Source organism: Sorex araneus, chromosome 1 (assembly GCF_027595985.1).
Source record: "Sorex araneus isolate mSorAra2 chromosome 1, mSorAra2.pri, whole genome shotgun sequence".
Taxonomy (NCBI): Eukaryota; Metazoa; Chordata; class Mammalia; order Eulipotyphla; family Soricidae; genus Sorex; species Sorex araneus.
In genome coordinates this window covers 328,362,010-328,385,056 of record NC_073302.1, presented here as the reverse complement: position 1 = coordinate 328,385,056, position 23,047 = coordinate 328,362,010, and the positions used below count along the sequence as shown (strand labels likewise).

The 23,047-nt window shown below is 36.2% G+C and overlaps 1 protein-coding gene across 2 annotated transcripts in view; it reads right to left on the bottom strand.

The window, feature by feature from the left end:
- The window catches only part of DLC1 (DLC1 Rho GTPase activating protein), a 420,273-nt gene that overhangs the window by 211,400 nt on the left and 185,826 nt on the right, over nucleotides 1-23,047 (bottom strand). Inside the window, exon 4 of one of the 2 annotated variants that reach the window (XM_004618896.2) lies at nucleotides 845-878. In XM_004618896.2, coding sequence (XP_004618953.2) covers nucleotides 845-878 — 34 coding nt within the window. Of the gene's footprint in view, nucleotides 1-840; nucleotides 879-23,047 lie in introns of both variants that reach the window. The other variant, XM_055131469.1, reaches the window with a different exon arrangement.

Genomic DNA, 23,047 nt, shown 5'->3' with positions numbered 1-23,047 from the left:
CAATGATGGGTCTCATTCCCCTGACCCTGAAAGAGCCTCCAATCTGGCACCATTGGAAAGCACGAGTAAACAGAGGCTTCTAAAATCTCAGGGTTAGGAAAAATGGAGATGCTACTGAGACCGCTCGAGAAATTCAACAATCAACAGGATGATGATGATGATGATTACTTAGAAAATTTAAAAGAATATTGAGAAAGAGCAAAACATTGCTGAAAAGCACATACATCAACACAAACCTAAATATTCATAATTTCAAGTTTATCTCCAGTCATCTTCTATATTTACCATAACACCATCAAGGAGTTAAATAACAGTATAGAGCACAAAAAACCAACAATTAGTCCTTAATATAATTGTTGCCATTGCACCATCATTTTATTTTGATGGTAGAACATCAGCTTTAAACAAGTATATCATTTTTATGACTGTTGAGGTATATAAGATTTAAATAATCTCCATAATTAGTTGCAACTGATTTCCATATACCATTGTTTAGCATAGTGAACAATATCTAATTCTTCTCCTCAAAGGAAGAATGTGATTCCAACCTGAGTAAGGTTACATGAAACACATAACTTATTCTAATAAGATGTCATCTCATTAAAACAAAATATAATAGCACATATAATACAAATATATAACATAATACATTTGTTTTATGACAAAACAAATTATAAAATGAAATAAAAATTTGTTTTTTAACAAATTTTGACATTTTAAGAATTCAACATTAACTATTTCTTAGATATTAATGAGATGAAAACTTTTAGTTATTTGATAAAGTACACAACAAAAAATCATATTCTAAATTAGACAGGAAGAAAACAATCAAATGTTAACTTACCAGCATTTTCCTTTTCTGAAATACCTGCAATAGCCTGAAAAAGAAAATGAAAAGTCACAAAGTTATGACATTACTAGAAAGACTTGTCAAGTAATATTGTAGGAGGAATACAGTAAGTATTTTATAATCCAAAAGTGGAGTATAAATTAAATTAAACATGGAAACAGAAAAATATGAGGCAATTAACTGAGTAGATATTATTTAAAAGAAGAAGCAAAAATGGTATATTCAAGAAAAGACTCAGTCCATCATAATCACCAGAGAAATGTGTATTAAACCCAAAGTGAACTCTCACTTCATGGGCTGGAGAGATAAGACAGAAGATAAGGCACTTGCCTTGCATGTGTTTGGTTCCAGTTTGATCCCTGACACCAGGGACATAGAGAGAAGTTGGTAAAGGAGTGTGAATTTTCAGTTGTAACATGATTACAGTTGACAACATTGTATGGCAAAATTGAAATTTGTTAAGGGCGTATAGTCAACTCAAATCACCACTATATATACTTCAAATATCTTATAATTGAGTTTGTCAATTATACATCAATAAAGCTAAAAAGAAAAAAAATGAGCACTACTAGTCAAATTACTAGGGCTAATTATGAGAATTGTAAATCATTATGTTTTCTTCTCTATGCAAATCTTCATGTTATCCTTAAAAAGATATTGAAATAAGTGAGTGACATATATATATATATATATATATATATATATATATATATATATATATATAAAACCTAGAAACAACTAGTGCTGGCAGGCATGTGGCAAAGAAACCCTTATTCATTGTTGGTGGGAATGTTGTCTGTTGTCTGATGTCCGGAAAGTAGCATGGCTATTTCTTTTAAAAAGTAAGAATATAGCATCCACACCATTCAGTGATCCCACTTCTTGCTATCTACTCCCCAACACAAAAGCATAAATGGAAAAGCTACATGCACACTCCTGTTCACTGTGGGCTAAATCCAATTGTCAGCCTTCGGAAATAACAAAAATGTCTAATGACTGATAAAGAAGTTGTAATTCATATACACAACAGAATACTATGAAGCTATAAAAAAATAAATCATGCAATTTGCTACAACTTAGAGCAAAGGAGAGCTAAGGAGTTTAAAGAGAGATGAATAGATACTGAATGATCACACTCATCTGTGTTTATAAAGAAACAAAAACAGGGGAATGGAAGACGTCAGATGACAACAGACCTTTGGCCCTGGATTGCAGTATTTAACATGTTCAGAAAGAGGGCTAATGGAGGAAATGCTGCGGCAACAAAAGGACACTGGCTGAAAGTCTTGGACACCACAATAGTTAATTTTTAAAAAATCAGTGTGCAAAGGAAGCAGGGTTGGGAGAGGGAGGGAATGTTGGAACATTGGTGGCTGGACACACACTGATGGTGAGTTTGGAGTTGGAATGTTGTAAGTCTGGTTAATAAACCAATTATTAACAGTATTTCAAATCAAAGTGCCTATGTATTTTACTACATATATAAATTATATATATGTATATATATATATAGAGAGAGACAGTAGCAATAAACAGGGCTAAAAGCACCCTTTAAATTTGGGTAGAATTTTTGTAGTTAATTTCTCTGTCCTATTTTAGGAGGCAAAACAAGTGAGTGGATTGATTTTGTGACATTTCACATCCCTGCCATGTTCCCTTGAGGCTCAGATTCCTTCTTTATAAAATGCGAATATCACATCCATTTCACAGGGTTACTGACAGAACTAAATGGAGTAGACGCCATAAAACATGAGAGCTGTATAAAAGCTTCTTTCACTACTCATTACCATGGCATTAGGCCAATAGGTCAAATTTACTGATATTAGAAGTGTAGGAGTTCAATTATTAGCAACTGTCAATTGTTATTTTAAAAATAAAGTTCAGAATGTGATGTTTTCAGAAGGCTTGAGAGTTAACGGTTTAGTTCTGCTTGTGGATACACTGAAACAAATGAAGTTGTGTTTCTGGTTCCTATTCACCTCAGTTATTCATCTATGAATACAGTCAATATGAGAGTGTTAGCAATGGAGGTCTTGTGTAAATTTATCTGTTCAACTCTGTTCAAATCTTTTCAAATTTGAAGTCTTCTGCTCACATAGCCACTGATCAGACAAGAGACACCAATAACTGATGTCTTTATTCTGGGGTCAGAGTCCACGGAGTTGGGCTGAGAAGAGCACCCTTAAGTAGGAGTATGAAGGGGAGAGGTTTGGGGCGTGGGGGTGGAGGTGGGGGTAGTTCTTCAGTTGTAGATGAGCCAAAGGAAACAACACCTATGTCTAATTCCAAGAAACATCAAATATGAAGACATCTATATCTTTGCAATAGTGATTTTTACTGAGATGTTCACAGTTGGAATTTACAAGAATGGAAGATACACACAATTTTGAAATAAGAGGAAATCTATGAATGGAAAGATCTATGAACAGGTTTTAGTTTTGGTAAGATTGTTGCATAGTGAAGGTATATTTTGACCCAATCTCTATCTGCTTTTACTTATACACCTGCTTTTGAAGGAAAAGAGGACGGAAACGCAGTGTGTCACACAGGTGAGGCAGTAGGCTTGAACCGAACCACTGAAAGCAATCACGGAAGCACAGACCTGCGCTGAACTACGGGCGTAACCATTACATTACAGCCAGAACTAGTGGTCGACTCCCTGTTTTCCAGGTGAAAACATCATTCTAAATCCTAGCAAAAATTTGGCCATTGAGAGAATATCAGGTTGATAAAATGTCAAAGGTTGGGGCATCAAAGGAATTACATAGGTCCAGATTCAGTACCCCCTCCTTTATAGCATTAGGATCTAATATTGTCCTTTCAAAAGATCTTCTCTGATTCTATACTACAATAAAACTGTTTCCTCCATTTGCAAGGAAGTTATAGTTTTGGGTACAGATGTTTGTTTGCTTTTCTATGTATCTTTTGGGAAAAGGATTTAAAAATAAAGTGAAATTTTTTAATCCCTCATTTTATATTTTAAGACTGCCCCTGAATTTTTCTCTCTGACTGGAAATTGGGGCTCTAAATTAATTTTATTTCTTGTGACAAGTAAATAAACAACAATACAAAACAAAAATCCTTTCATTAACAACATTATAATTCTTACTTATAGGAGAATTATAATGAGAGGAGCAAATATATAATATATATATTTGCTTTTTGGGTCACACCTAGCAATGCACAGGGGTTATTACTCCTGCACTCAGGAATTACCCCTGGCAATGCTCAGGGGACCATATGGGATGCTGGGAATCGAACCCAGGTCGGCCGTGTGCAAGGCAAACGCCCTATCCGCTGTGCTATTGCTCCAGCCCCTTACTTTATTATATTTGATTATAAAATGTGTAACTCAGCACATATGAGTAAGGATCAATTAGATGTTAGTCAATGAGTCACATTACAATGCAAATATATTTTAGTTTCTTTACTGAAGCCCAATCATAAATAACATTGCAATTCACAGTGACTCAATAAAAAATTAAATTAAAATATTTTAATTTCCGTATGAGCCAATACCAATCCATTATGAAACAAATGCAAATTACTTTAGAGTCTTATCATATCCTGTATAATTCTTTAAGCAGAGTTAAACAAATGCAAAAGCTATATTATAATGTAGAGAAAGGTAAGTTGCAGTTAAATGTATGTAGAATTTTATAATGATAGCTATATAATCCTTTGCTGATTTCTTTGTGCTTGAGGATGGACAACTGTCTTTTCAGAAAATAGTAAATTATTTGACTAAATTTGCAAAATTTCTCAGGAAAGAAAGACGTTAAATCTTACAAAATACTGAACACGGCTTCCTACTAATTAAATCTATTTACTGGTCCTTCATTACATGCCTCACATTATCCTATATAAATAAAAACTCTTAGAAATTTCGTTCTCTGTGGAATTCACAGTCCAATGGAAGAATAAATATAAAAAGACAAAAGAATTATTTCAGGCAGTAGGAGCTAAGAGACAATGATTAGCACCATCATCGTGTGACACTAAAATAAGTTGAGAACTAGAGAAATGGTACAGAGGTAGGGCATTTGCCTCCCACAACGTCAACCTGGATTCTGTCCCTGGCACCCCAAATGGTCTCCCAAGACCTGCCAAGAGTGATTACTGATTGCAGAGCTTGGAAAAAACCGGAAGCATCACTGGGTGTGGCTCCCACCCACAAAAAAGTAGGAGATAAAAAGAAGATAATTAGAATTACCCAGGTAGCAGTGGTAGTGTTTTTTTGTGGACATCAAACTCTTGTGAAGAAGGCTATTGGTCAGGACATTCTTCTTGCCTTTGACTTCTAAGAAGAATCTTGGGTCGATTTGGATTCATTGTTTTTGTTTTGTTTAAAATTATGCTCAGGGCTTATTCCTGACTCAACCCAGGTCAGTCTCTTGTGCAAGGCAAGTGCCTAACCTACTCTCCGGCCCAAGCCCCTCCAGGTCCCTCACTTCTGACCTTGGAAAAAGACATCCCAGGCAAACTTGTCTGATGCAGAGTAGGTGTTTATCAAACATTTGAAGAATTAAAATACCAAATGCATATTTGTATTAAGTAACATGTTTAACTATTGCTTGTGAGAAAGAGTCTATAAAAAGCATATTTTTTAATTCATTAGGGGTTTTTGTTAATAGTTGCCATATGTTTCATTTGAACTGTATCCTCAGGAAGTGATTTAACATTTCTGGCAATAAAGCAATTAAATAGGATTTTCCTGCTGGCCATATGGGTTCGCTGTAACTTCATATTTTCTTCTCTCATTTCTCAATGGAACAAAGGGAAATCTACTAATAACTTCCAAATGAGATAAAAAAATCATTCTCTTCCTCTGTGATATTTAAATGATAAGGTAATAACATTTTCTATGACTGTATTGACCCTCCAAGTAAAGTTCTTCAACCAAGTTAGTCTATGATGGAGTTTTACAATTAAACTTTTAAACATGTCATTAAAAAACTTTTTAGTGAAAAGGAGGAAAAAATTTGCTTTCTCGTAATGAGATCTTTAAGCTCTCTGTGTGGGAGCTCAGACTGTGTTTGTCTGTGCTTCGAGATGTGAAACATATTTGGGTAAATGCTGATTTTGACATGACTTATAGAAATGTAGACATATGTTTCTTCTTTTGGTCTGCTCCTAGGATTTTTTTATGTGCTTATAAGAAGACTCCAGCTGAACACCTTTTAGGAGTTTACACCAACTACACAGAAGCCATGAACATAATTGGTAATATAAGTAATAAATACTATTGAGGATCCTTTTTCAGTCTGAAAAAAATGAAACTTCTATTGATACTATTTCCTCTTAATAACTTTAGGTGAAAATGGAATATTTCTCACAAAATATATTGTTTTTATTACTATGTCAGTGTTCTTATAGTTTGTTTTTTAACTGAAATCATAAAATACTACCATTAAGAAGTTCCTTTGTGAGGCCAGTCATAGTTCAGCAGGTAGAGTGCTTGCCTGGCACACAGTCAACCCAGGTTTGATCCCTGGCACACCAATATGACTTCCTGAGCACTGCCAGGTGTGATCCCTGAGCCCAGAGCTAGATGTAAACCCTGAATACTGCTGGATTTGGCCCTCAGACAAAACAAAACAAAACAATAACAAAAAAAGAAGTTCCTTTGAAATCCATCCCTTCAAACTAGAGTAGCTATGAGAATCTGAAATGTTCTACATTTAGGTTCCACAAGGGGATTTTTTTTTGTCTTGCACCAATATACTCAGCACTGTCATTTATTTTGATTTTCTTTTTTTATAGAAAGTGCTTGTGCTGCACATTTTCAACTATGCTAATACATTAATACTAGACATTAGAAGTGTTTGGTATATTGTTTTGTTCTATAGGGCTCCTCTCCATTTGATTTATTTTGTTTGTTTTTGAGCCACAACACAAGACTGACATCTGGCTCTGTGCTCAGGGATCACTGCTGGTGGTTCTTCAGGGACCATACAAAGTGCTGGGGATTGAACTGTGTCACTCACATGCAAGCCAAGTGCCTTAACCCTGCACTATTTCTAGACCCTTATTTTTTCATTCTATGTATTAGTGCCACTTCTGACTGGACTCATACAAGGGTAGTGCTCTACTAGTGAGCTATATTCCTGGCCCCATTTGACTTTTTAAAAATGACATGAATTAGTGGCAGGATAATTCATTTACTTCCTTTAAAAATACTTTTGTTCCCACAAAAATATTTTGGATACTTTAAAAAAGGTATCTCCTAGAAGCTGTACGAAAACAATGGTAGGTGATGGAAAGGCCATCTTACATGAGACAAAAGGGACCACTGAGGCACACTGACAACACAAAGAGTTTAGGGATTCACATTTTAGGTGGAAGAACGAAAGTCCACATAAAAGGAAAAAAGGTTCCTTGGAAAATGGGTTTGTTTCTATCTCTTTATTTAAAGGCCCTTTTGAAATGACTCCAGTCTGCAATATTGTTAGTCTGTGAATGATTTCTGTTTCCTTTTATTTGAACAAAGAAGTTCATTGAAAAGCTGTGTCTGATTGGAAATCTGATATTTGGTTTATAGAGTTATTTCTCTATCCTTGACAGTTATTGTTCTTTCATTAAGTATATGGGCTCTTCGTGGTGGAAAGGGCCTGTAAGGACTTCCAAACTATAGTACATTGAATATCACTTTTGGACTATTCATTATGTTTACACAACACCTAAAAATTTTTGCCTAGTATTATTTTAGACATTAAATATATATATTTAAAGAATAATTTGTGCTAAAAGTAAAACTAAAACATATAAATCATGGGTTTGAATATCTGGTTATATTATATATAATATACATTAAAATAACTATTAAGATTTTACATGGGGTACTAGCCAGAGCCTGAGCGATATTACAGTGGGTAGAGCATTTGCCTCGCATGAAGCCAACTTGGGTTTGATCCCTGATATCCCATATGGTACCCAAAGCCCCGCCAGGAATAATCCCTGAGCATAGAGCCAGGAGTGAGCCCTGAGTATTGCTGGGTTTGACCCAAAAGTCAAATTAAGGAATAAATTAAAATTTAAAAATAATAAAATAAAATGAGGCTCTGGATAAGTGGCTCATCAGTAGAGGGGTGTCTTGCTGCCACTTTTGTGTGAGTCGCTCACACCTGGTTTAATTTCTGGCACTGGGGAGGAGAAAAAAGGTAAGTTTTGAAAGTTAAGCCTCATAGCAGCTGATGTTTATAGTTGGCTATGTTAGAGATTTTCATGACCACTGTGAATGAGACACACAACATGGTGTATTTCCTGCTACGATACCCTGGCTTCCTCATGCAGTTGATTTTTAGTTAATTTTTGGTTGATGCACGCTCAAAAACCTTTTACTGTTGTCAAATTTTTGGCAGTATCTAAATTTAGTTAAATATATGGGTTATCACCCACAGTTTAAGAAGTTAGGGTTATGTAATCATCTTGTGGACTACTCATGTAGTCACTTATCTAGAGCTTTCTTTGTCATTTTTGCCTATGAGGATAATGAGAATCAGACATAGATTGACTTATGCAATGCTGCAGAATTGTAATTAAGCAATGTTATAATCAATCAAATGGGGATTAGACTAGAATCTGGGTTTAAGAAATCTGGTTTAAGGGAAATCTCTACTATATCATTAAAAGTAAGAAGCCAAACGTCACCAAACCTTCATGCCTTAGTGGTCATGATTTAATTTTAATGTATTTCTCAGTAATACAATGGAATATAATGGAAATTTACAGACGAAGACTGCATGATGGCATGTTTTTAAGATGTACGTATATACAACCAAATTAAAATAAAATCATATTTACCTAAAATATAATTTATGACACTACTTGTTTGATGAGTGATCAATCATCTGAAGAACTTACTTGCTTGTTTGGTTTTGCCAAAATCACTGACTGCACACCTTTCTCTAAATGTTTGCAGATTAAAATGATAACTTCAACTATTTGCTGTGGAATTATGAGGTTTGAGCTCAAAACAGCTGAACAAGCAACTACTTGAACAATGACAACATTTATACTTTAGGCACGTTTTGCTGATGTTGACTGGTTCACCTGTGGTCTACCTTTGAGTGTGTGTGAGGGGAGTTGACTCTTTAGTGAATAAGAATGTAAGTTAGTTTCTGACCTTATTCTTCCCCCTTTTCAAAAACCTGAAATTTATATCTAGAGACTCTTCAACAATTTGTATAATAGTGTCCACAAAAGTCACTATAGTGTCAAATACTGAATTTATGACTGTCCAGCTCCTGACAAAACTCTAGTCAAGGGCATTTTTATCTAGAAATATGGTTTAAGACAATAGGTACCTCTTACTCTAAGTTAAAAAATCTTTTCTAAGCTAAACAAAAAACCTCATCACATCAACTTAAGTCTGTTTTATTGAAATTATAATGCTCTTACAATGTTCCTCAATATTTAACAAAATCACTATTGCTATTATTTATGACAGAATTTAATGTCTTTGGATACATTTGTTTGTAAAACTTCTTTTCAGAAGGGCCAGAGCAAAAGTACAGAGAGTAAGGTGCTTGCCATTCTTGTGGCCAACCAGGGTTCAATCTTCTGCACTACATATGGTCCCCTCAGTCATATCAGGAATTATCACTGAGAATAGGGCCATGAATAATCCCTGAGTACCAATGGGTGTGGACCAATAAGAAACAAAAAATTACTTTCAGAATTTAACAAATAATTTGTCCATCCCTCCCTCACATTTTTATGAAAGTTCAATGCTAAATAAAATGTGTTAAATGCAATGTTCAGTTAGAATAACCACAATAGATGTGATGTCTTAGTTTAGTCATTTTACTATGACATAGATTTTATGTAATCTTGAAATTTTATTATACTTCATTTATATCTTTTGCTATAAATTGCTTTATTTATTTAAACATAGGCTGTGTTACATATCTTTTTTTTTAATTTTTATTAAATCACCATGTGGAAAGTTACAAAGTTCTCAGGCTTATATGTCAGTTATACAATATTCAAACACCATCCCTTCACCAGTGCCCATATTCCACCACCAGAAACCCCAGTATACCCCCCGCCCCCACCCCCTACCCCCTACTGTATAACTAATGAATTTCACTTCATTTTTTCTTTACCTTGATTATATTCCATAATTCAACACAAAATTCACTATAGTTGACATAACTCTCTCTCTCTCTCTTTTTTTTCTTTTTCCCCCTCATCCCCCTTCCTGCGCCTCATAGTATGGTGTACGCCACGCCGCGTCGGCCAGCGTGGGGCTTTTGCTTAGTTCACAGTCCAGAGGTGGCTGCTACATTAAAAACCTTCAATATTTCAACAAAAACTTACTGTTATCATTTGGAGTTTCCCCCCCCAAGTCAGACCTGTTCAAATGGAACCGTTTCACATTGCTGACAATTATAAATGTTAAGTCAGTTTTGGATTTCTGTATAAAGTCCAGGGAAAATTCTGCCAGAAATTACATAGCCCAGCTCACAGTCCCAGTGCATTGCTGTAAGAAGTCTCTGAATTCAAAGTCTTTAGGCGAGAGGGTCTGATTCGCGCTCAGCGGCTCCGGATTTATCTGGGCCGAGGGCGTGCCGGTTACGCCCCCTTCCCGTGAGTTCCTGGGAGCCCCCAAAGTAAAATCCGAATACCTGTGGGTCTGGTGTCACAGAAGATGGCGCCTGCCACATGGGTGCCGCCAGTCCGCCGCTTTCCGTGCAGGAAGACAGGGTGGGGAGGAAAAAAAAAATCCACCCCCGACAGCACAGAGTTGTAGCCCAGTTTGGTGTCCCAGTGCATCGCTATCGGATGTTGCGCTGGATGCCCGAATGTGTTACATCTTTGGAATCAAAGTCTTTAGGCAAGAGGGTCCTGTGTTACATATCTTAAACCTAGTTATTTATGTTTAACTTTAGGAATTCTGGAAAAATATTGCTTTAATATTTGTGAAGCCTGGCAAGCTACCCGTGGTGTATTTGATGTGCCAAAAACAGTAACAACATGTCTCACAATGGAGATGTTACTGGTGCCCGCTCGAGCAAATTGATGAATAACGGGACAACAATGCTACAGTGCTACTAGATTTAACTAGAAAAATTGAGCTACTCTGTCTGAAGATTAAATCTATATCTGTATAATATGTGACTATATGTACAAGTATAATCCTAAATTTGCAAGCTCCTCAAAAGTTTTCTTTATTTTCTGATGTGATTTACATGAGGTAGTTATTTAGAAATATTTAGCAATTTAAAATATTTAAATTTGATCAAGCGAACACCAGTAATATCTCCATTGTGAGACTTGTTACTGTTTTTGGCATATCGAATACATCACAGGTAGCTTGCTGTGCGGGCAGGATATTCTTGGTAGTTTGCCGGGCTCTCGGAGAGGGACAGAGGAATCGAACCTGGGTCGGCCGCGTGCAAGGCAAATGCCTTAACTGCTGTGCCATAGTTCCAGTACAAAATATTTACGGTAACTTTCATTTTTTTGAGTCAGAAAGTTCACAATTAAGAAGTACTTCATACATGAGGACTTAAAAAACTAAAACTTGAAGAAGACACTCTTAGGCTTATCAGCATCACATGATTAGAGAAATTCAAATCAAGATTACAGTGAGATGTCATCTCACACCAGTGAGAATGGCACTTATTAAAGAATTATGGAGCAATCTCTGTTGGCAGGGATGTGGTGAAAAGGAAACTCTCATCCACTGCTGATGGGAATGCTCTCTGGCGCAACCCCTGTGGAAAGAGTATGGAGAGTTCTCAGTAAACTTATAATTGAGCTGCCATATTGCCCAGAAATTCCACTGGGGCTTCAACCCCTAGGGCAAAAAAAATCTATTTAAAAAGACATATGCATAACATTATTCATTGCTGCACTTAGTACAATACATAGGATATGCAATCAACCTCAATGTCCAACAATAGATGAATGGATCATGAAGATGTGGCTTATATGGAATATATGTGCCATTATCACTGTTATAGATGACATCTCACTGTCATCTTGATTTGAATTTCCCTAATCATATGATGCTGGTAAGCCTACTGGCCACCCAACTGTTTTCCTCTGAGAAGTGTCTGTTCATTTCCCCTCCCCAGCTTTGGGTAGGGTTTTTGGATTATTGTTATTGTTGTTGTTGTTGTTGTTGATCTTTGTGAGTACTTTGTATACCCTGGCATATATGTAATATATACACAATGTAATATTATGCAGCTGCAACCAACAATAAAATCATGCAATCTGCTGCAATCTGGTTAGAACTGAAAGATACATTGAGTGAAACCAAAAGAACAGACAAACACAGGACAAAGATGATCTCATTTATCTGTGGTATATGGAATGACTAGATGAGAAAAAGTAATGTATAAAAGGGGGATGCTTTTACTAGATACACTTATATTACATATATGTCATAGAAATACATTATGCAATAATATCTGATACATATATGATATATTTTACAAATTATCATACATAATATAATAATATATTATATTACATAATAATAGATATATAACTACAAATGAAATGATATGTTGATAGTTTGAGTAAGAATTCTATGCAACATCTAGTTTAAAAAACTTGTATCTGTGAGTCAATAAAAAATTTAAAAATAAGAGGCAGTCTGGTGAGCAACGCGGCCGGAGAAATGCTCCGCACCCGAATCCGGGCCAACAACACCAGGGATCCAGACGGAGGAGGTACAGCTGGTACACCTTCTCCAGATGGAGCCCTGGCGACACTGAGCAGCAACTAACACGGCTCCGGGTTGCGGGACCGGAACACATCCGAGCCGCGCGGACGCTAACGCGGCCTCGCGACCTTTTCTAAAAACTGAAAATATACAATCTTTTAATGACAAACCAATTATCAATTGCTTCCTTAGTAGGGCTGTCTTCCCTAGGGGGAAACTCCAACAACAATAATGAGTTTTGTTTTGCAATATGGAATGTAATCAAGGTAGAGAGAAAATGAAGTGAAATTCATCAGTCATACAGTTGGGGGGGGCGGTGGCGGGGGGTATACTGGGGATTTTGGTGGTGGAATATGGGCACTGGTGAAGGGATGGTGTTTGAATCTTGTATAACTGAGACATAAACCTGAAAACTTTGTAACTTTCCACATGGTGATATAATAAAAATTAAAAAAAAATTAAAAAAAAATTAAAAATAATTTGTGTTCGGAATTTACTTATTTAGTGTTTTTCTTTTATTAAATACAGGTCTTAGAAGCTGAGATATATATTTTTCATATGTGCATTCTCATCAGGTTAATCATTAGCAATTATATTCACATTTTAATTTAGTTTCTTTTCAATGATTCAGTGACTGCATGCTTATCTCAATTACCAAATCACCAATGTATAGCTTCTAATTTGAAAATCTTTGGCAGAACAAGGATTCTGGTAGAAACTCAAAGCATAACAAAGTAACTTAGAACTACACAAAGAATATAGATGAAAATAAATTATACACTTACATCTATTTATGATAAATGATAATCCTGTCACTAAATTGGAATGTATTTTTATCAAATAATATATTCATGTAAGTGGTCTCATGGCTGAGGCCCAGAAATATTTTTGTTAGAGGGAGATATTCAGTGTTAAGGAGCTCAATAACAAAATTCACTTGAAATCTGTGTTTGATGTGTGCTGTAAGCCAGGATATCTTACTTGTACCACAATTCAGAATCAGTTACAATACTGTTCTGCTACTCTAATTAAGGTTCTCACTTCATCTGAAAGTGGGTGGAACTTACTACATATGTGATTAGAAACTGGTTAAAAAGATTGGAGTTACAAAGGACTAATGGAAAGTGATTAAAGAGATTCAAAGGGCTTTTTAAAAAATAAGGATAGGAGCCAATAATAACTAAATTTTCAGTGCCTTTGGAGCTGTACACTTAATGAAATATGACACAGTAGAAAATATACTGCTCTTTCAACATGAATATACAGACTGAAGACATGCCAGTTACTATTTCTAAGGCATACACCTTAATCAAACCAGAAAATGGAAGAAGCATTTCTCTTGTGAGGATGAGATGTGGGTTAATTTTGAGGTGAAGTGGAGGCTACTTGCTGTAGAGAACATTATGGATTTTAGGACTGAGCTAGAGGGTGTCATGCTGAGTGGAGTCAGTCGGAAGGAAAGGGACAGCTACAAGACAAACTTAAAGATACACAACGAGGCAGCAACAAAGATCCAAAGACAACATTACAGAGGAACTGATCCACACAGTCTAGTGGGGGCCGGGGGTTAGATGGAGGGGATGCTGGGAACCTTTACGGAGAGAGATGGATATACTGGTTATGGGCATGGTATACTGGAATTATATACATGAGAAACCATTATAATTATAATTATCACCATCATCATCATCATCATCATCATCATCATCATCATCATTATTATTTTGGGCTGGAGCAATAGCACAGCGGTAGGGCGTTTGCCTTGCAAGCAGCTGACCCAGGTTCAATTCCTCTATCTCTCTCGGAGAGCCTGGCAAGCTATCGAGAGTATCCCACCCACACAGCAGAGCCTGGCAAGCTACCCGTGGCGTATTCGATATGCCAAACAATAACAAGTCTCACAATGGAGACATTACTGGTGCCCGCTCGAAGAAATCGATGAGCAACGGGATGACAGTGACAGTGATACAGTGGTTATTATTTTGCTTTTAGGGTCACACCCAGTGATGCTCAGGGGTTACTTCTGGCTGTGCACTCAGGAATTATTCCTGGCCGTGCTTGGGGGACCATCTGGGATGCTGGAGATTGAACTCGAGTTGGCCTCATGCAAGGCAAACGCCTTACCTGCTATACTACCACTCCAGCCTCATGATGCTTCTCAGAAGGAGTGCTGAACATGGTCATTGTATTCCTGTCTTTGGGGATGCTAAATTATTCATTTCTACCCAACCTTTGAGAAATATTTGGTGAAAGTATGTCTTGTGAAACATAAACAATGATGTTAGTTTAACTTCTTTGACTTTAGCCTTTAGCTTCTGAAGGTCATACATATTTTAATTAACCAGGTAGCATCTGTAAAATTTATGTTTATAACTAATGTACAAATGCATTTAATGGGTCTTCTCTAGAAAACTGGATCAAGAATGTAAATCTGAACACTCATGATTTCTTACTTCTCAATTTATTATCCTTTTATCTATTATTATAAATAAAAATGTAGCTAATTACCAACATTATAAATCTTCCTTATACCCAAAGACTCTAATCTCTTTTAAATTAGCATAAATTAAAATGTGTCATTCCATCATATGTAAGACTCAGAAATTTCTATGCCCTCACAACTTTTATTTTACTTTTTTTACTTAAAACAGTCTGTGTCCTACATGGCCCCCACCAGAGAGAAGGGGTTCAGGAATTGAGACAGAATCTTCATGCTTAGTCATAGACAAAAGAGGAATAGAGATGAGCCAATCAGGGCTCCAATAGGAAATACAGGGGACATTTGAAGTAGCCTTCTATGAGGAAGGATTAATTACAAAGGGACCATTTACAAAGGTGTTGGGTTGGTGAAACTCATGATTGCCAGGGGCCAGGGAGGACTTAATTAGCTAAACTGTGGTCATCTAAAGGCCCAGAAGAGAAAGAAGGGGTGAATACCATCAATGAGAGTGTTGGCAATATCGGCTGTCTTGACTTTCTTCTTTGCCATTATTGACTCAGTTTGCTTTACTGACATGAAAGGAGCAATCATCTAATTTTTTCCCACAACTCTAAGAAGTGTTAACACTACCATGAAGACAAATGAATGCTCTGCTGTTTAGCCTTATCAAGTTTCTCTTCTAAAGAAACATAGAGTGAGAGAAGTGCTCTTTCCAGAGCTGGCACTAACTAGGAAAACTTCAAATGGAGCTAGTTTTTTAAGAGATGAAATTTTGTGCCAATCAGTAGTTATGGTAAAGAACCACTATACTAATAATAAGTATACCTTTCCTCAATGTCAGAAGCAATTGGCTTAGAGACTATTCAGTTTCTAAAACTGTTATAGATTATGATCATATCAACAAAGTGAAACACCCCCCCATGAAAAACTGAAAGCAACATGTAAAAGACACCTAGCTGTAAAGGTAGCTTTGTGTTTTTAATATCCCACCTTCCCCTTTAATAGTAAATTATGCAGCTAAAAGCATTCCAATTTATTAATCTGTGTGCCCAACAGAGAAATAATCAATAAAGGAACTAAAATTTTAGAGTGAGTTTGAAGCATACTACCTAATCAGTACATTTTAGTAATAAAATGCTAACTCATTCTTTAATAAAACCCTTTCCACTTTCTAATTATCCACTGTCTATTTAATTTTTTAATAGAAAGTTACCATTAGATAAATCAGAAGAGAATTTATCTAGCTTTCAGGAAAACTAGAATGTTTTCTGAAATTTCCATCTTTTTTATGAAAATTAAGCATACTTTAAAATGTAGCTGTCTTTTACCAGCTCTCCTGACAATAATTCATGACAAATCTACACGGCCTAGATAAAAGCAATGACCTATTTTTAAGTCACTTACAGGAATTCAGTAAATGTGCTACATTCTCTGGCATACCTATTTTTAATTCTCACAACTCTCTTATGTAGTATTTGGATCAAAATTATACTAACAAATAGTATTTTTCTGCACATTTTTGCTCTGGAAAACTTACATACTAAAACATTAAAGATTTATTGAAGCAGATCAGACAAATATTTTAATTTAAATACATTAGTTACATTGGAATTTTAAAGGTATATTAAATTTACTGTATTGTACAATACAGTAAATTTAAAAAAGTAAATAGAAAAATTCCAGAATATAAGATAAGTCAAAATATATGAAATGTTTTAATTAATAAATTTTAATAAAAACACTTATATTATCTTCTGGTTATTTTAACTGGGAACCATTATTGTTTGAATACCTTTGATTATTTTTGCTTTGAAAGACAACCATAGGTCAGTTATTAAAATGAATACAGAATACAAAGTACTTACCTGCTATAGTTGTTTGTTTCAAATATTTTTTCCCTACTTCAAATGCAAGCATCTTGAGAACAAGAATTACAATACTTTTATCTTTTAGTACATTTATAAAACTGTCTTTGTTCAGCTATTTAGTTTAGGTTATTTCCTTGGATTTCATACACATCTAAAGTTCTGACATATCATTAAACTCAAAGTAGTTACATTGGTCTTTTAGAGACCTCAGATCTAGTCCTAAAAGGTAATTTTTATTATTAATTCTCTTTAGATTAGTTAACTTTAGATTAATTGTTATAGTTATAAAGTTTTAGTTTATCTTTAAAGATTTAAATTTTAAACATATTTGTTTTATGTTGCAATGTCTATCAATGAAACTTTAGCCAAACTGGAAACATGTGAGTTTAAGGCAGTAATACTTCACTTTCTTTTTCATTTTGGGGCCAACTTGGCTGGCCTCAGGGTATACTTCGTGCTCAGAAATCTTACCTGAGAGTGCTTGGGGGAGCAGGCTGACCCCGTGCAAGGCAAGCACATTACCCCTGTACTATCTATCTCCCTGCTTCCTTACCTTCAGAAATCTTGACAGCAAGTTCACAAGAGATGCTAAACTAGCAGCAGCCCACTAAACTGCTTCCTGAGTTCTAATCCAAAGAGATTGTGTGAGAAGACAAATACTCTTTGTTATGCTAAGTTGTCAATTTGGGAGTAATTTGTGATGCAATAAATAAAATTATTAGTCAACTCTAGGTACTATTCTATTTTAATGTGGAACCTAGGAGCTTTTGTACATATCTATAAAACTATAAAATTCGTCATATTTCCTAAATAACCAGTTTCTTGAAACTCCTTTGAAAGACTGTTTGATGTCCCAAAACATCAACACACCCCCAATAAAAATAATCACAAATTCCTCCTGCTATAATTGTAAGCATTTTTTCTTTGTGGCAGACTAAATGGAAATAAGCAGGAAAAGGAACTCTTATCTTTACTATTCATTCTCTCTCATCATTTTTTGGCAGTAAACTACTATGCTCAGGTTGACAGTCTATTAATTTATACTAATTGAGCTTCCCTGCATATTTTAAGTCAAAATAGGAATCAAATATGAACTACAAAGGGGCCAAGAATCACCCAGAGTGACCTCTGGCTCCTTTCCCCCAAGTACTGCTAAGCGTGGCATGTATTTATAAAATGCATTTTAGGACAGGATTTAGGACAGTTTGACACTTGGTGGGAGTGCAGTAACTCTATAAACCAAAGGCATAAACATTCATACTATTATAATCATGATATCTCAAGAAAAAATAACTTTAAAAAATGAATCTGATACAGTGACCAGAATACAAAGATTATCCACAGAATGGGAAAGGATATTTACACAATACCCAGCAGATAAGGGGTTGATATCAATGGTATATAAAGCACTGGTTGAACTCTACAAGAAGAAAACATCCAACCCCATTAAAAAATGGGGCGAAGAAATGAACAGAAACTTTACCAAGGAAGAAATACGAATGGCCAAAAGGCACATGAAAAAGTGCTCTACATCACTAATCATCAGAGAGATGCAGATCAAAACAACCATGAGATACCACCTCACACCACAGAGACTAGCGCACATCCAAAAGAACAAAAGCAACCGCTGTTGAAGAGGATGTGGGGAGAAAGGGACCCTTCTACACTGCTGGTGGGAATGCCGACTGGTTCAGCCCTTCTGGAAAACAATATGGACGATTCTCAAAAAAGTAGAAATTGAGCTCCCATTTGACCCAGCAATACCACTGCTGGGAATATATCCAAAAGAGGCAAAAAAGTATAAGCGAAATGGCATCTGCACATGTATGTTCATCGCAGCACTGTTTAAAATAGCCAGAATCTGGAAAAAACCCGAATGCCCTAGAATGGATGACTGGTTGAGGAAACTTTGGTACATCTATACAATGGAATACTATGCAGCTGTTAGAAAAAAGGAGGTCATGAATTTTTAATTTAAGTGGATCGGCATGAAAAGTTTCATGCTAAGTGAAATGAGTCAGAAAGAGAGAGACAGACATAGAAAGATTGCACTCATCTATGGCATATAGAATAACAGAGTGGGAGACTAACACCCAAGAATTGTAGAAACAAGTAACAAGGAGGTTAACTCCATGACTTGGAAGCTGGCCTCACATTCTGGGGAGAGGGCAACTCAGAGAAGGGATCACCAACTATAATGTAGCCGAAGGCCATGCAGGAGAAGGGAGTTGTGGGCTGAATGAGGGCTAGAGACTGAGCAGAGTGGCCACTCAACACCTTTATTGCAAACCACAACAGCTAATTAGAGGGAGAGAACAGAAGGGAATGCCCTGCCACAGTGACAGGGTGGGGTGGGGGGAGATGGGATTGGGGAGGACGGGAGGGATGCTGGGTTTACTGGTGGTGGAGTATGGGCACTGGTGAAGGAATGGGTTCCAGAACCTTGTATGAGGGAAGCATAAGCACAAATGTGTATAAATCCGTAACTGTACCCTCATGGTGATTCATTAATTAAGAATAAATAAATTTATTATTAAAAAAGCATTTTAATGCATTCCCAATATATTTTTTATTTTAATAATAATTGCCACTGGCTGTGTGTTTATATGATTTCCTGTACAAGTTATATTAAATACATTGTAAAAGTAAAAAAAAAATGAATCTGAAAAAAACTTTTTTTGCTCATAAAGAACTTAGATTTTTCAACAAGAAACGATGCAAGTATAATTAGGCATCAGATATTTATACCATAGAGACAGATGCACAGAGATAAGGTAATGCAGCCAAATAATGTATCATTTTGTTAAGGGATATTTAGATCTATCGTATCTTGTTTTGTTTTTGTTTGCTTTTTGGATCACACCTGGTGATGCACAGGGGTTACTCCTGGCTCTGCACTTAGGAATTACTCCTGGCGGTGCTCAGGGGACCATATGGGATGCTGGGAATTGAACCTGAGTTGGCCTTTTGCAAGGCAAATGTCCTACCCACTGTATTATCATTCCAGCCCCTATATCTATCGTATCTTGATCTCTTAGATTAAGATAGTAATCTTAATCTAATTGGTGGAATAACTTCTCTTAAGAATCAAATATGTACTGCTTATATATTTATTTCAGATAATTTAAAAATTTTTAAAAAATGCTACAGTGCAGTGTGAGTGTGAACTAAACCACTGAATTTTGTGAATGAATCAAAGGTAACCCAAGTCTGTAGCTTAATTGGTCCTTCATGAAGAGCAACTGAACATAAGGAACAGGTCTGCTGCAGATTCTGATGCACAAATTTGAAAATTGTTTTTCAATATTGTATCAGAGGAAGCTCTGGCCATATAGTCTCTTTTCTTTAAAAAAAAATAGTTTTGTTGTCACTGTTTTCTCTCAAATGTGCTGACAAAAGATCTGCCAGAAATACCAATAGAAAAAAAAAACTGAGGCTTTTAGTAGCTCATTATTTTTAAGGAACATGTAGTAGACATATATGTCTCTTAAGAAATTCCTTATTTTATTAGTAGGACATATATTTCTTCTCGTTTTAGTTTTCTGTGTTGAGCAAAAGCTTAACTTTCACTCCAAATTTAAACCATGAGCCCTTTTTAGTAATAAAAATGGATTAAAAAATATTTCAGTGTTCTCTCACAAGTACTGCCAATCTTTTACTAAGCTTGTAATTTTGAAATTTCAATCAACAAAATGCAAGCACAATTGTTCTTTCCTTGGTAAACTTCAAAGTTATGACATCCATATATATAGCATGCATGTCTTCCTTTTTATGGCATCTGTTTGGGTATCAAATGGCCTTTGACAGTATTTTGATATTTTGGTATGAAGATTAACTACTATGACATAACCAGAGTGATTATTTTGGTTGTGCATATACTAAATGCCAGCAAATGTGGTGGTTCTTGAAATAACACAAGTATACCAGATAACTCCATAGGAAAAAGACACAACTAAAAAACTGGGAAGACAATAGTTTACAGGGAACCCCCAATCCCAGTCCTGCCATTTATGGCCATTATTTTATGAAACAACTGGAAAGTCACAAGGAAAGGTGCTCTTCAGATCTGGTCAGTCTTGGTTTTCTGCTAGGACCTTTCCAGAAAGTCTGGAAAGGATGCAGGTATGAGGCTAATGAGTTTTTGGCTCTCAGACTAGAGTAAATCTCTTAAATAGTCTATTGGGTTATTTCACTTTTGGCAAGAAAGGATGTGTAAAACATAGAAAAAATTTTTTTCTTGCTCCCTATACTCACTTCAAGTTGCAAGATACTTCAATACCATCTTTCAAAACATGTTACCATGTCTGGGATGAGACAATATCTCTAAAAACACAGAGACCATCTCAGAAGGTTATAAATGTCACTTTGCTACATAAAAAGTTGATGTGATGGTGGGGGGTGGGGTGTGGGGGTAAGGTCTGAGGCCTGATCAGGAGGTAGAGAAATAAATGGAGGCTGTCAGTGAACAGCTTTTAGTAAATAATTGGTCTTTCATGTGAAGCTCAATAGCTGCTGGAACTCTTTGGAAAATGCTCTAGAGATTTAGGAATTCACAAAACAAGAATTTTTAGCACTGTCCAAAAATGAAGTTCAGGACTAAATATTCTTTGGAGAAAGAAAAAAAAGGACATTACAAGAAAAGTTTGTCTTAGGATCTCATTTAAAAAGATGCAACAGTTTTTAGAGTTATTTCAAATCAAAGTAAGAAAATAACTCTACCAAGCACTCATTCAGATTTAGTATATCAAGATAATGGGATTATTACAATTTTGAAAATGCCTAATCTCATTTTCAAGACAGAGAAAAAAAGCATCCAATTGCAAATATCACTAAGTCAACAGAAAGAAGGGATGTCTGAGTAAAATGGCCCTGCTTTCTCCTTATGATAAGCTTCTACTTAGGTACCAAACACATTCTATCAGTATCATTTGACCTCTGCTAAAGAGATGGAGACTTGTTATAGTAGAATGTCCAGAAGTTCACTAAAAATTGTGTACATCTCTTTCTTTTTTCCCCAATGGGGACCATAATTCTATTCTGTTTCTAATTTAGAATTTAGAAACTTAGAATAATGACATCGAGGCCTAGATTCCTAGAGAGTTAAAAAAATTTTTTTTTCATTAAACATCAATTGATGGTAGGGAGAGTGAACATAGCTAAACTATCCAAACTGTCCTGGGAACTCACTTACCTCTCATTTAGTCAAAACTTCAAAGCCCTGGAGACTATCACCCAAGAACTGTAGAAATAAGTACCAGGAGGTTGACTCCATGGCTTCGAGGCTGGCCTCACGTTCCGGGGAAAGGTCAACTCAGAGAAGCGATCACCAACTACATTGTAGTCGAAGGCCATGTGGGGGAAGGGAGTTGCGGGCTGAATGAGGGCTAGAGACTGAGCACAGCGGCCACTCAACACCTTTATTGCAAACCACAACAGCTAATTAGAGAGAGAAAACAGAAGGGAATGCCTTGCCACAGTGGCAGGGTGGGGTGGGGGGGAGATGGGATTGGGGAGGGTGGGAGGGACGCTGGGTTTACGGGTGGTGGAGAATGGGCACTGGTGAAGGGATGGGTTCCCGAACTTTGTATGAGGGAAGTATAAGCACAAAAGTGTATAAATCTGTAACTGTACCCTCACGGTGATTCTCTAATTAAAAATAAATAAATTTAAAAAAAAAAAACTTCAAAGCCCTGAAATCTCTCATTTTTAGTGCATTGATGGAGAAGGAAGTTGCTAGTCAAAATATGTCTGGCTGTGGTAGTATAGAATTTTGCTTTTCAAATATTTTTCTTCTTGCTGGCTCTTGCTGGTACATGCAAAAAGGAATTTATTATTACTATGTTTTGTTTTGATTTTTGGGTCTGAAGCAATAGCACAGCGGTAGGGTATTTGCCTTGCATGTGGCTGACCCAGGTTCAATTCCTCTGCCCCTCTCGTAGAGCCCAGCAAGCTACTGAGAGTATCCTGCCCACAAGGCAGAGCCTGGCAATCTACCAATGGCATATTCGATATGCCAAAAACAGTAACAACAAGCCTCACAATGGAGACGTTACTTGTGCTCGCTTGAGCAAATTGATGAGCAATGGAATGACAGTGATAGTGGGGCCCATAAAAGAAATTCTGAGACACTCCCAGAGGATCTGGATGAGAGAGTGGTGGCATAGCAGGATACCCAGGTCCATCAAGGCTACTCTACAGTCCTAGGATGG